The 12,430-nt window shown below is 39.5% G+C and overlaps 2 protein-coding genes across 8 annotated transcripts in view; one reads left to right on the top strand and one right to left on the bottom strand.

Moving 5' to 3' along the window:
- The window catches only part of NKIRAS1 (NFKB inhibitor interacting Ras like 1), a 31,459-nt gene that overhangs the window by 18,187 nt on the left and 842 nt on the right, over positions 1 to 12,430 (top strand). The window contains exons 3-5 of one of the 6 annotated variants that reach the window (XR_572986.2): positions 2,083 to 2,324; positions 8,175 to 8,282; positions 11,755 to 11,913. Coding sequence is in view for 5 of the 6 variants with exons in the window: in XM_008709257.2 (XP_008707479.1) it covers positions 2,083 to 2,324; positions 8,175 to 8,417 (485 nt within the window). In the remaining variant the exon portion in view is untranslated. Of the gene's footprint in view, positions 1 to 2,082; positions 2,325 to 2,460; positions 3,231 to 5,111; positions 6,129 to 8,174; positions 9,978 to 11,754; positions 12,001 to 12,430 lie in introns of those variants that run through there. The other 5 variants (XM_008709265.2, XM_008709257.2, XM_040636869.1 and 2 more) reach the window with 5 other exon arrangements.
- Positions 10,129 to 12,430, bottom strand: part of LOC103679730 (ubiquitin-conjugating enzyme E2 E1) — a 75,322-nt gene continuing 73,020 nt past the window's right edge. For both annotated transcript variants that reach the window (XM_040636867.1, XM_040636866.1), the window contains 2 exons: positions 12,007 to 12,154; positions 10,129 to 10,915 (listed from right to left, as the gene is read on the bottom strand). In XM_040636867.1, coding sequence (XP_040492801.1) covers positions 10,818 to 10,915; positions 12,007 to 12,154 — 246 coding nt within the window. In that variant the 3' untranslated portion in view covers positions 10,129 to 10,817. The remainder of the gene's footprint in view (positions 10,916 to 12,006; positions 12,155 to 12,430) is intronic.

Here is a 12,430-nt window from a genome sequence, read left to right as displayed (position 1 = left end):
CCATGCAGGGCTCAATCCCAGGACCCTGAGATCATGACCTGAGCCAAAAGCAGACAGTTAACCCACTGAGCCACCCAGGCGCCCCTCAAATAAATAAAATCTTAAAAAATTAAAAAATAAGCATTGGCTAAATCCAAAACCACATGGTAAGAGCCTACACCATGTACTATTTGTTCACTGATTTGGGTAATATTAGGACAACCTTATTTAGTTCTCTATAATCCATGGTCATTGTCCAGGTGCCATCTGGTTTCTTGACAGGCCATACAGCGCTATTATAGGGATTTTGTGCTGGCCTGATTTTTTGTACTCTTGCTAATTCCATATAGTGGCAGGTATTTCCTCAAATCCTCTTAACAACCAGTATTGCTTTACATTTATAACCCAGGGAGAGGCAGGATCCCAATTTGCATTTCCCCTTAAGACAGTTTTAATTATTGTAAATTGAAAGTGAAATTCTCCCACAGAGCTTAGTAGTATTTTTTTTCCCAGAAGAATATCTATGACTAATATATTCTTCAGTATTGGAGAAAAAGAAAACCTTGTAAGGAGCAGTTGGGCTTTTATTCTCAAGCACACTGTTGTGCATTTCACCCTATGCTTTTCTTCTCTCTCTTTTTTTTTTAGATTTCATTGTCAGCATGAGTGCACAAGCAGGGGGAGTAGCAGGCAGAGGGAGAAGCAGGCTCCCCGCTATGCAGGGAGCCGGATGCGGTACTTGATTCTAGGACCCTGGGATCATGACCTGAGCCAAAGGCAGATGCTCAACCGACTAAGCCACCCAGGCATCCCCACCCTTATGCTTTTCCCTCCATAACTATTGGTGGCTGCCCAGGTCCCTGAATGCCCTTCTGGATTGCCATGAATTAGGGTGCATTCTGCTCTGGTATCTACTAAGGCCGTGGTTTTTTGGTTAATTTTTGGTGTCCAGTAAATTGTGAACTGTACCTGGGACCTCCAGTTGCCCCCTATGGCTCTCACATGGAAGCAGCCTTGGTCCCATTCCTGGTCTCTCAGGCAAGGGGGTACCTGGCCCTGGTAAGAAGTCACCTGTGGCTTAGTTTTTTTTTTCTTCCGGGGTGGATAGAGGGCAGTGGCCTAAACTGCTGAGCAGAAGTAAACTCCTTCCATAAAGCCATTAGACAACATTTGGTTGGCAGTCTGTCTTTTCTCTGTTTATGCCCACTGCCAGCAGGTCATGCCACATTTGCTTTTTCAGCGAAGTTTGGGAAGGAGAGACTAGGTCTTTTACCAGGTGTTTACTGAGCTGTTGCCGTAGCAGGTGAAGATAACAAGCCAACAGGAATGAAGGAGGCAACAGATTAAACAGAAGTTTCAGCACCAGAGTGGCTGATTTTTGATAACTTTCCACTCTTCTTGGTCAGCAAGAACTCCAAGACTTCCAGGGAGATGGTGACCAAGGGAAGAAAGCAAGGAGGAGGAACAAGTGTGGGGAGGAAAGATAAGTTTTGTTAGTTTGAAGTACTTTCATGACAATGACATTCACATATAAATGCCCAGTAGGTACTTGAGAACTAAAGCCTGGTGCTCATATCGATTTTTGAGTCCCTTAAACAGACTCTGGAAATACTGAAAACTATACAGAATAAAGGCAGCAAAGTCACCCAGGTCCTGTCCTTGGCTCTGATGGAGAAGAAAATGGAGCGACTTGGTTGTTGAAAGCTACTTTTAAAATCAGCCTTTGATTCTCCAATTTTGGTACTAAGTTCTTTGTTAACAGTTACTTCTTAAAAATACCTATTGGAAGTCTCATTGCCAAATTTTTATTTCTACTTTTATTTCTAAACAGAAGAAATATATTTTAATACCACTTTGTTCACTTACTATAACAACTACCTTTCATTTTAAAGAAATTTAGTAAATGGAAATATGATCTTATATGTAAATAGGGAAACTGCTAGAAAGCCAACTTCTAAAGGAGAAGAAAATATTCACCAATTGGTATTGAGTTATCCAAAAAGAATAATATTTTTTCTTTATTGAGGTTTGACTTAACACTTTATTAGCTTCAGGTATACAATGTAATGGTTCGATATAAGAGTAATTTCTTTTTAATCCCAGGAATGGAAGATTGTGAAACAATGGAAGATGTATATATGGCTTCAGTGGAAACGGATCGGGGAGTAAAGGAACAGTTACATCTTTATGACACCAGAGGATTACAGGAGGGCGTGGAGCTACCAAAGCATTATTTTTCATTTGCTGATGGCTTTGTTCTTGTGTACAGTGTGAATAACCTTGAATCCTTTCAAAGAGTAGAGCTTCTGAAGAAAGAAATTGATAAGTTTAAAGACAAAAAGGAGGTAAGTGGGTTTTTAAAAATGCTAACTATGAATTGTAATATTTAAATCATAGCATGGACTTTTGGGCAGTTACAATATTTAAAAAGCATTAAATTGTATTCACAGTATCTTTAATCTTCATAATATTTTTTCTTAGCCCAGGAAACACAGAATTGAACGAATTCAGTCAGTACCAGTGTTTGACTTTCTGCTTTTGCTTGTTACCATGTGCAAGTTGAATTTTAACGACACCGTGTCTCGAGTACTACAGAGTTCATATTGTTGGGGATCACTATTTCCTAGGGCTCTCTTTGTCTCGTTGGCAAAACAGGATTCTTGTTTTTGGCCTTAGCAGAGAATAATAAATATAAATACATATACAATGATTGGATTCTACTCATTTACTACTTAGAAATAAGTTCCTTACCATGATCTATAGCCTTAAATGATACAGCCCATACCTATCCTTTTCGCCGTATTGCTATCATTTTGTTCCTCTGTCACTGTACTCCAGGGACACTGGTCTACTTTTTGTTTTATTCAGTGTGATGATTTTGTTCCCCTAGTAAGTCTTGGTCAGTTGCTGGTTCCCTCCCTGGAACTCTGAACGCAGGTCTTTCTCCAAATCTTCACATGGCTGACTCCCTATCATTTAGGGAAGCACATAATGGATTGGTTAACAGCACTAGCTAGATGTTCTTAACCTAGATTTTTACAATTTATTTATTATGTTAAACTTCTTATTTTGAGATAATTGTAGATTCACATGCAATTTTAAGAAATAGAGATCCCTTACCCAGTTCCATCAGTGCTAACATTGTACAAAACAAGTAGTGTTATCACCAAGATATTTATGTTTATAGTCAAGATGCAGAACAGTTCCATCATTGCAAGGGTCCTTCCTGTTATCTTTTTTTGCCATACCCACTTTCCTCCCATCCCCATCCCCTCCCTTTCTAAAAAAAGATTTTATTTATTTGATAGAGAGAGACACAGCGAGAGAGGGAACACCAGCAGGGGGAGTGGGAGAGGGAGATGCAGGCTTCCCGCTGAGCAGGAGCCTGAAGCGGGGCTCCATCCCAGGACCCTGGGATCATGACCTGAGCCAAAGGCAGACACTTAACAACTGAACCACCCAGGTGCCCCCCATCCCCATCCCCTTAATCCCTGACTAATCTGTTTTTCATTTCTATAACCTTGTTATTCCACAAGTGTTAACATAAGTGGAACCTTTCGGTACCGGCATTTTTCACTCAGCATAACTCTCCGGAGTGCCACCCAAGTTACTGCATTTATCAGTAGTTCACTCCTTTTTATTGCTGAGTGATACTCCGTGGTATTTATGTACCAAAGTTTATTTAACCATTCACTTGTTGAAGGACATCTGGGTTGTTGATTTTATTATTTTGAATACTTATTTGCTTTGTGAATAGATTACAGTCACAAGGTTCAGTTTTCAGAAGACATAGAGGCAAGTAGTAGATGCTCTCCTCCCACCTGTTTCCCATTTTCCCACCTAAACAGATAAATGATGTTGTTAATTTCTAGGGTATCCTTCATATTCTCCCTGCCCCCCAAAAGTTGAAAGAGTGATTCATTGAACACTCATATTTGATACCTGAATTTTGGCTCTGCTTCTCAACTTTCTGCCTCAGTTTCCTTAACCAAATTGGGGATAATAGTACCTTTCTCAAATGGTTGTTGGGGAGATTTAAGAAGCACCTTAAGTCAACAAATGCTTATTGAGCAGCTACTATATGCCTGGCATTCGGTGAGGTGCAGGGAACACAACAGACAACAAACAAATGTATATGATTAAGAGTCAGATGCTATGTAGAAAAGTAAAGTAGAGCAGGGTGCAAGGGTACTATTTTCTGTAGGGTCATCTGGGAAGGCGTCCTTGGTAAGGTGACTTTTAGCAGAGATTTGAAGGAAGTGAGGGAGGCAGCCAGGCCCATGTGGAGGATGAACCCTCGAAGTGGAGGAACTGGCTGGCACAAGGGTCTGGGGAAGTTTGCTTTGTCATGTTCAGGAACAACAGTGAAGCCACAGTGGGGCTAGGAGGAGTATGGTAGGAGATGAGGGCCACACTCTGGATCAGAAGCCATTGGTTTTGAGCAAAGGAAAGACATGATCTAACTTAGGTTGCATTTATTTATTTTCATGTTTGATTTAAAACATTGAATAGGTAATATTTGCACATGGTTATGGTTTAGAAATAAAAATGATATATAAAAAGGATTATTGTGAGGTCTAGTTCCCACCCCTGTCCTCAACCACCGGGTTCCTTTATCTCAAGCATACTATTCATTTATTTATTATCTATTCATTTATCGATTGATTATAAGCTCTGTGCCCAATATTGGGCTTGAACTCATGACCTTGAGATCAATAGTTGCATGCTACACCACCTGAGCAAGCCAGTTCCCCCTCAAGCATGCTTTTTAAATATTTTACCACTTTACTTGTTTTAGGGCATTCTTCCAAAGTTTCTTTATATTAATACAAGCAAATAGGAATATACATATAGTTTTTCCCCACCCCCACTTTCTTACACCAAAGGTAGCATAGTGTTCTGCACCTTAGATTTTTCATGTAATGTATCTGGGGAGTCCTTTCCATAGCAGTACTCAGATTCCTTTTTTTTTTTTTTTTTTTAAATAACTGATGTATATTCATTGTATGGATGTATCATAGTTATTTAACCAGTTCCAAACTGATGGATAGTTGGACTATTTACAGTCATTTGCTATTATGAACTATCCTACAATGAATAATCTTACACGTTTATTATTTTGTATGTTTTAGGGTATAGCTGTAAAATCAGCCAAAATGAGGTTCTTGAATCAAAGGCTGTATTTCCAAATTACCTTCCATAACAAGGGTATGAAAGTGCCTGTTCTCCAGTCTTGACAACAGCACGTGCTTGTGGATTTTGTGCATCTTCTGGGTAAAAAGGATACTTTAGTTTGTTTCCTTAATATGAATAAGACTAAACATCTTTGACTTGTCTTAAAATGTTTATTTTGGCTGCTGTGTTGACAACGGACAACACAACTGGGGGACAAGGTGAGAAGCAGGTTTTGTGAAATACTGTTGCTCTGGAGCACGCAAACAGTTCCCAGTTGAGGAGAAACCACTGAGAAGTAGGGAGTGATCAAAGTACGTCGTGGCACAGATAGGTCAGAAAAGCCGAGGATGAGGACATGGCCAGCCTTTAGAAACGGGACGTCTTCAGAACAGTTACAGTGAAACAGTGAAATGAAGTTTGGACACAGCAAAGACAGCTCTTCGAAAGAGTTTTGAGTCAAAGGGTAAATATATTGTCTTATAAAGGGAAACAGGAGCTGGAGAAGGATGTGTAAAAGAGGGCTTTTTTAGACGAGAGCTTGCGTTTGCATGCTCATGGAATGATTCAATAGAGAGGAGAAAATTGACGGGGAGGGGAATAATTGCTGGAGTGACAGTCTTGACTGGGGTAGAGGATGGGTTTTAGAAGATGGTAGGTTGTTAGGTGTGGTGGTGGATGCAGGTGAAAGTATTAATTGCTTCTATTTTCTTACTAAAGTAATATGGACATCACCTGAGAGTAAGGTGGGAAAGAAGAAATGTTGGAGGTCGAAGGGGGCCAAGGTAGGAGTTGTTCATATATTTGCTAGAGAACACCAGGCTCACTTGACATCAGTGGTTATGGATTGGGACAAGCCAGCAGGGCTTTTTTCCCTCCATCCATGTTCAGTAGGTGGTGTAGGCACAGTCCAATTAATTAAATTTAAGGGGGCGCCTGGGTGGCACAGCGGTTAAGCGCCTGCCTTCGGCTCAGGGCATGATCCCAGCGTTATGGGATCGAGCCCCACATCAGGCTCCTTCACTATGAGCCTGCTTCTTCCTCTCCCACTCCCCCTGCTTGTGTTCCCTCTCTCGCTGGCTGTCTCTGTCTCTGTCGAATAAATAAATAAAATCTTAAAAAAAAAAAAAAGATAGGTAAAATTAAAAAAAAAAAATTTAAGGTGGGGAGTTGACCGGGTGAATACAATGGGATGATGATGTCAAGGTAGTAAAGTAAAAGAATCTAAACTAGGCCAAGAACTGAGGACAGGAGAGGGGTTGAAGCAGTGATCAAGGTAGGAGAGCCAGTGGATTGTAGGTCCTTCTGGTGTTGAGGACTGTTGCAGTCAGGCTGTTAGGCATGAACTAGGAAGGCAAAGGTGGGAGTGGGATTCCTGGAATCAGGACCATGGAGGGGAGCAATTATAATGGCAAGAGTAGGATGTGTTCATGGGAGTGAATGGCCAAAGAAGTCAGGAGGATGATTAAGGCTATTTGGGAAGGGTCATCCATGTGGTTAGTGAAGTCACTAGGACTTATGATAAAAGTTGTGTGGGGGTGACCATGAGCCAGGTCTGTAATAAGTAGCAACAGGGTGGGGGTGGGAAACAGGTATAGGTAGTACAGACTAACAGCACCAGCCTTCAGTTTTAGGGTGCTGAGAGGACATCATAGGAAGCAGCCTTGAGGGACAAGGGCACCCTCTACATCCCCCCTGTGCCCACTGTGGTAGTGAGTACTACAGAGCTGAGCCGGTTTCAGCTAGGAAAGGTGAAGGGAACATTCAAAGCAGAGATGGTGACATAAGGGGATTTTGTTGAAGTGTAGGGGCAACATGGAACAGTTTCTGCAACTGGATGGGAGAGGGAGATGGGAGATCAGACTAGGAGATAACATGTGAAGATGAAAATGTGGGTGATGAAGAATGACAGGAGGGCCTGAGGGATAGATCCTGTCAAGAAATGAAGGCCTATGAGACTTGCCAAGAAAACCAGAGCTCTGGCGCCTGCTGTTCCATCCTACCAGGAGGCGTGGTCTAACTGGAGCGCAGAGAGCTCAGTCTTAAGGCAGGAACCCATCAATGGCTTAAATGTCCTATTATTTCAAAGCTGCTCCTAGGTGCCTTCTCTAACAACGCTTACTGCCCTTCTTCTGCCTTCCATGATCTTGTTTTATTATCATCTTCTTACTGCTGGGCTTTGACTGCCTTGTGACTGCTGTGTTCCCGTGGCCTGAAACTGCATGGTGTGCGGTAAGCATTCAGCTTAAGTGAAGGACTGCCTGACATTTAGTGTAAAATACCCCTATTGGTCCATACATGCAACAAATATTTAGTGCCTGGATTAGGCACTTGTCTATGATCAGGAATAATGTGAACAGAATAACAATTCCTGTTCTCATAGAATTTAGGTTCTAGAGGTAAACTCTCACAGCCCCAGGGATCTTTTTGGTTTTTTGAAGTACGTATTGCAGATTTCCCAAACAGCAGGTATAGCTACACTGAAATGCAGACACATTTCAAACTGTTATCTCTTTCTTAGATGTTAATTCCCCCAAGTCTAGCTTCTATTCATACCTGACCTGAGTAACTTCATTTACGGATCATTTAAAATGTTTCCTAGTGGGGCGCCTGGGTGGCACAGCGGTTAAGCGTCTGCCTTCGGCTCAGGGCGTGATCCTGGCGTTATAGGATCGAGCCCCACATCAGGCTCTTCTGCTGTGAGCCTGCTTCTTCCTCTCCCACTCCCCCTGCTTGTGTTCCCTCTCTCGCTGGCTGTCTCTCTCTCTGTCAAATAAATAAATAAAATCTTAAAAAAAAAAAAAAAAATGTTTCCTAGTTAACAAGCTGTAGAGCATCTGCATTTTTAACTAAAATGCATTCAGGAAGAATGCGGTTACTGTCCTACTAAGTTATGACTCTGGTCACATCTGGGGATCAGTTTTGAAGCAGCAGTTCTATTCAATAGGACAATTTTCTTGATTTTTCTATTTTGCCTAGGAACTGATGTTGGCAAAGCATAATCTTTTTTACTTTCCTTTCAGGTAGCAATTGTTGTATTAGGAAACAAAATCGATCTTTCTGAGCAGAGACAAGTGGATGCTGAGGTGGCACAGCAATGGGCAAGAAGTGAGAAAGTACGCCTGTGGGAGGTAACGGTTACAGATCGGAGAACTCTGATTGAGCCATTCACTCTCTTAGCCAGCAAACTTTCCCAGCCCCAGAGCAAATCAAGCTTTCCTTTGCCTGGGAGGAAAAACAAAGGGAACTCTAGCTCAGAGAACTAAAAATCAGTAATGTTACAACTGTTTGTTGAATAGTGATTGCCTTTAGGTGTCCGTGAACATATTTAAAACAGGCCATTTGCATCTACCTTTGGTCCTTAGGAAGCCTTTAAGGAAGTAATTTAATGCACTTTAGGTTATAATTAAATTATTTGGGCTAAGTTTATTGCCTGATATGAAATAATATATTTGCACTGTCATTGAAACAATTGTCCCTGAACTTAGCACCTTCGTTGTTTAAATTTTTGTTGCGATTGTCCAAACAGTAAAATAAAGTTTGGGTAGCATGCAGATATACCTATGAGCAGTAGCTCTACAACCCCCAACTTGAGAAGCCATTTTTCTGTGTAACTTTATGCAAACTTCTTAGCTCAAATATAATTTTGTTTTTAAGAAGTTCATTAAATCATCTAATGTCTAGAATTATAAAGTGACATTTTTAGATCACAAACGGTAAACAATTTAGGTGTTAAACTAAATTTTATCTCATGGAGACCTTGCTAAATAGAACAAAACTTACGATTTAACTTTGTTCGAATTATATATTTAGCATGACTTGAGGTAGTAGATGATGTGAATATGTTCAGAGCGTTTGCTCTTTCTTTAGAAAACCGCTAAGCACTTAAAGCTTCCATTTTCCGCAAGTATCACTATATCTTCTGCAGTTTTCTGGATACATAGTCATGTGGAATAAAATGTATCATAAAAATATTGGACTTCAGGTAGTCTTCAGGTTAGATATTGGAGTTTATGCTATGGTATTCTTTGAAGCGTTTGGCAATATCCGAGCAGTGGGATTAACTATTTCACAAGTTGACAATATTGTAACTAATTTTTAAAGTAGGAAGCAAGCTACTTAGTATTTCAACTGGCAAAGCAGCTTTTCTTTTCTTTTCGAAGTGGGGGCAGGGAAAGTGAGAATCTTAAGCAGGTTCTATGGCTCAACCTCACAACCCTGAAATCATGACCTGGGCCACAATCAAGAGTTAACCAACTGAACCAGCCAGGTACCCCTCAGCTATTTGATTTATATGTAAAATGTGAAGTAAGCTGTTCAGCAAAGCCATGTGAAAAAAATCTAGTATGCTGTAACTTTTTTTTTTTTTTTTGAAGTAAACTCTACCCATGGGGCTCGAAGTCAGTACCCCAAGATTAAGAGTCTCTACCAACATTTCCTAAGTGGAATGCTTTTAAGGCTGAGTTCAGTGAATTTAAAGTCAATTGGTTCATTTTTGTGAGAGTTCAAACCAAGAACTGCATAATACAAAACTTATAAATCAATCAGCTAGTGTTGCTTCTGTTTAATTGGCTAAAATTCCTCATCACAAATAAATTTTTTTTTGCCAAAAAACTATTCAGATAAGTCACTGCTTGAGGTTGATTCTGGTTTCTTCCCTCTTATTTTTACAGAGATGAATACTTTTTATGGTGATTTTTAGAAGTTTCTAAGAAACAGAATCGCTGGGTATAGGTACTCTTAGGTACTGCCAAACTGCCCTCTCAGGGAGATGTATTAATTTAGCCATGAGAATCCATCTCTAACCTTTACTAAGACACCTCAAAAACAAGAGTAGCATACCAAACCTAACCGAGGTCCTTGCTCATTATTCAGTCTGTATTACTTGTAGGTTGTGTAGTAGCAAAGCTTTACCAAGTTTAGAAGAATCTGCAAAGTACAAACACAGGCAAAAGAAAGTAAATGAATACAGCAGTGTTAGGTGGTTGTTTTAATATTGTTTATTAGCACAGTAACAAATGCAGACTTAAGTAGTCCACAACATATAACCAATCCACTGAGCAACTCCTATTCCACACCTTACAGTTAACAGCTTAAGGTATTTTACTACAGGTTTTCACAAGTTGTGATTCAAAGCTCTTGTCACAATAAAGTAGATTGGCATATAAAATAAAATACATAACTACTCATTTCCTATATGGTGTCTTATAGTCACGTATCCATTTTATATATATATGAGATGACCGTCTCTAAAAACTGTTAAATATCAATGTTCCCTCCCAAGAAGGGAAAACAAATTTATTTGAACAAAAAAAATGTGTAGTCTTGGAAGGAATTTACATAAATGGCCATGTGTGTAACCTGTACAAAATTAAGCTATTTTAAATTTACAGACTACAAGCAACTGAACCCAAATGTCTATTCTCTGTACTACATTTCAGCTAATATTGCAGAACTAATGACAGTTTTAGGAGTTGCTATTACCAGTTCTGTCTACTGTAGCAAGATACCTTAAGTTACAACAAAATCTTAGGAAATAAGACTGAATAATATCTGTTATAGAAATACCCTACTCTTTACCAACTCCCACCCTCCCCCACCCCTTCAAAATCATAAGCAGCTCTCTCTGTGACAGACAAATAATGTAAGAATTGTGAAAACCCAATTTATGTAGCGTATCTCTTGGTCCACTGTCTGGCCATTCTGTCATGTTCTGCTCTGTTGGTCATATACTGAGTGGCAATACTTCCCACCAAAGGGTCAGCTGGAAGAAAAGAATGTAGATTACTTTGGAGAAAGGAAAAGAATGTTTCAAATTTTAGCAAATAAATCAGTGACAGCTTGGGAAGAAATATGCAAAGTATTTGTGATCAAAACCAGTTTGAAATACCATTCCATCATCCTGGGCACTGTATGCAAGGGGAAAACTTCCTAACAAAACAGAATGCTCAGGGTGGCTTTATCTCCTTAGTTCATTCTATTTTCCTTCCAAAAAACACCACCCAATTGGAAGTAATTTTGCTCTTATATGTTAGGTAAGTTTAATAAAAACTGGAATGTTCGAGGCTATGATGAACACGGAACACAGTTGGCTGTGTTCTCATGACTGATCGGTGGCATACTCTAAGTCCTCCAGGCTGTTGCAATGTAATACTATTTACCTCTACACTAGTTACTTAGGAAAAAAAAAGCCAGGTTACCAAGTCAAAACCTGAACCTCAACAATTAAGTATAGTGTTGCTCTGAAACCTAAACAGAATCCTTAATAATAAAAGGAGTAAGCCTCCCCACCCATCAGTCTGATAATCACTAACAATTAAGGAAAGAAATACCACTTTCAAAATTGAACACCAGCTTTGGGGCAAGTACTCAGTGAACCAGCAGGCACAGGAAAGGTGAGGCAGATGACTCAACATTTAGTTAGAAGTATATAGTTTAAGAGAACTGTACGAAAAATGTAAAAACCTACAACAAATTTATGTAAGTCTTAGTTTTAAAACAGTTGCTGCCTTTTTCAACTAGTAGACTGAACTTCTTGATTAAAACTTTCTTTGAAAAAAGATTAGTTCTTGTCTTTTTTTTTTTTTTTTTTTTTTTTTTTAGAGTTACTCATTTGAGAGAGAGAGAGAGCATGAGCAGGAGGGGCAGAGGGAGAGAGAATCCTCAACAGATCCCACAGTGAGCGCAGGGCCCGATATGGCCTGATCCTACAACCTGAGCCGAAAACCAAGAGTCAGATGCCCAATGGACTATGCCATCCAGGTGCCCCTACTTTTTGTTCTTTCAAAGCTCTTTGCACTTTGTCAAAACAAGTATTTTTCAGGTGAGGAAAAAGGAAAAAAAAATTAACCTTACCAGGATTACAGTCTGTAAGAAGGGAGCAGATAGAAAGGAGAACTTTAGAAATGGTTAGTGCTGGACTCCAATTATCTTTTAATATGTCCAAGCAAATAACTCCTTGACTGTTAATATTACAGTGATAGATTCTTGTCCGAAATGTAACCTGAAAAAAATAAGACAGTATTAAAATTTAAACAGCAAACAGAATTTTTACTAAATTGTTATTTTTTCAATTGAGTGGCTGTAATTTAAAACTGTTTCTTTAAAAGATGAATAAGGAGTTTAAAGTTGATAAAATAGGTTACAAGACTCTAATCTGAGATTAGAAAGTGTTCACTGATACTTGAAGTGACTGAGAGTGTAATATCCATCAATATAAAGCAAGGTAACTTCAGTTATTTCTCAAATTTATCTTTAGCAGTTTCAATGTTTTAATTAT

Source organism: Ursus maritimus, unplaced genomic scaffold, assembly GCF_017311325.1.
Source record: "Ursus maritimus isolate PB19 unplaced genomic scaffold, ASM1731132v1 scaffold_20, whole genome shotgun sequence".
In the NCBI taxonomy this organism is placed as follows: Eukaryota; Metazoa; Chordata; class Mammalia; order Carnivora; family Ursidae; genus Ursus; species Ursus maritimus.
The sequence above is the reverse complement of the archived record's forward strand: the minus strand, read 5'-3'. Positions and strand labels throughout refer to the sequence as shown.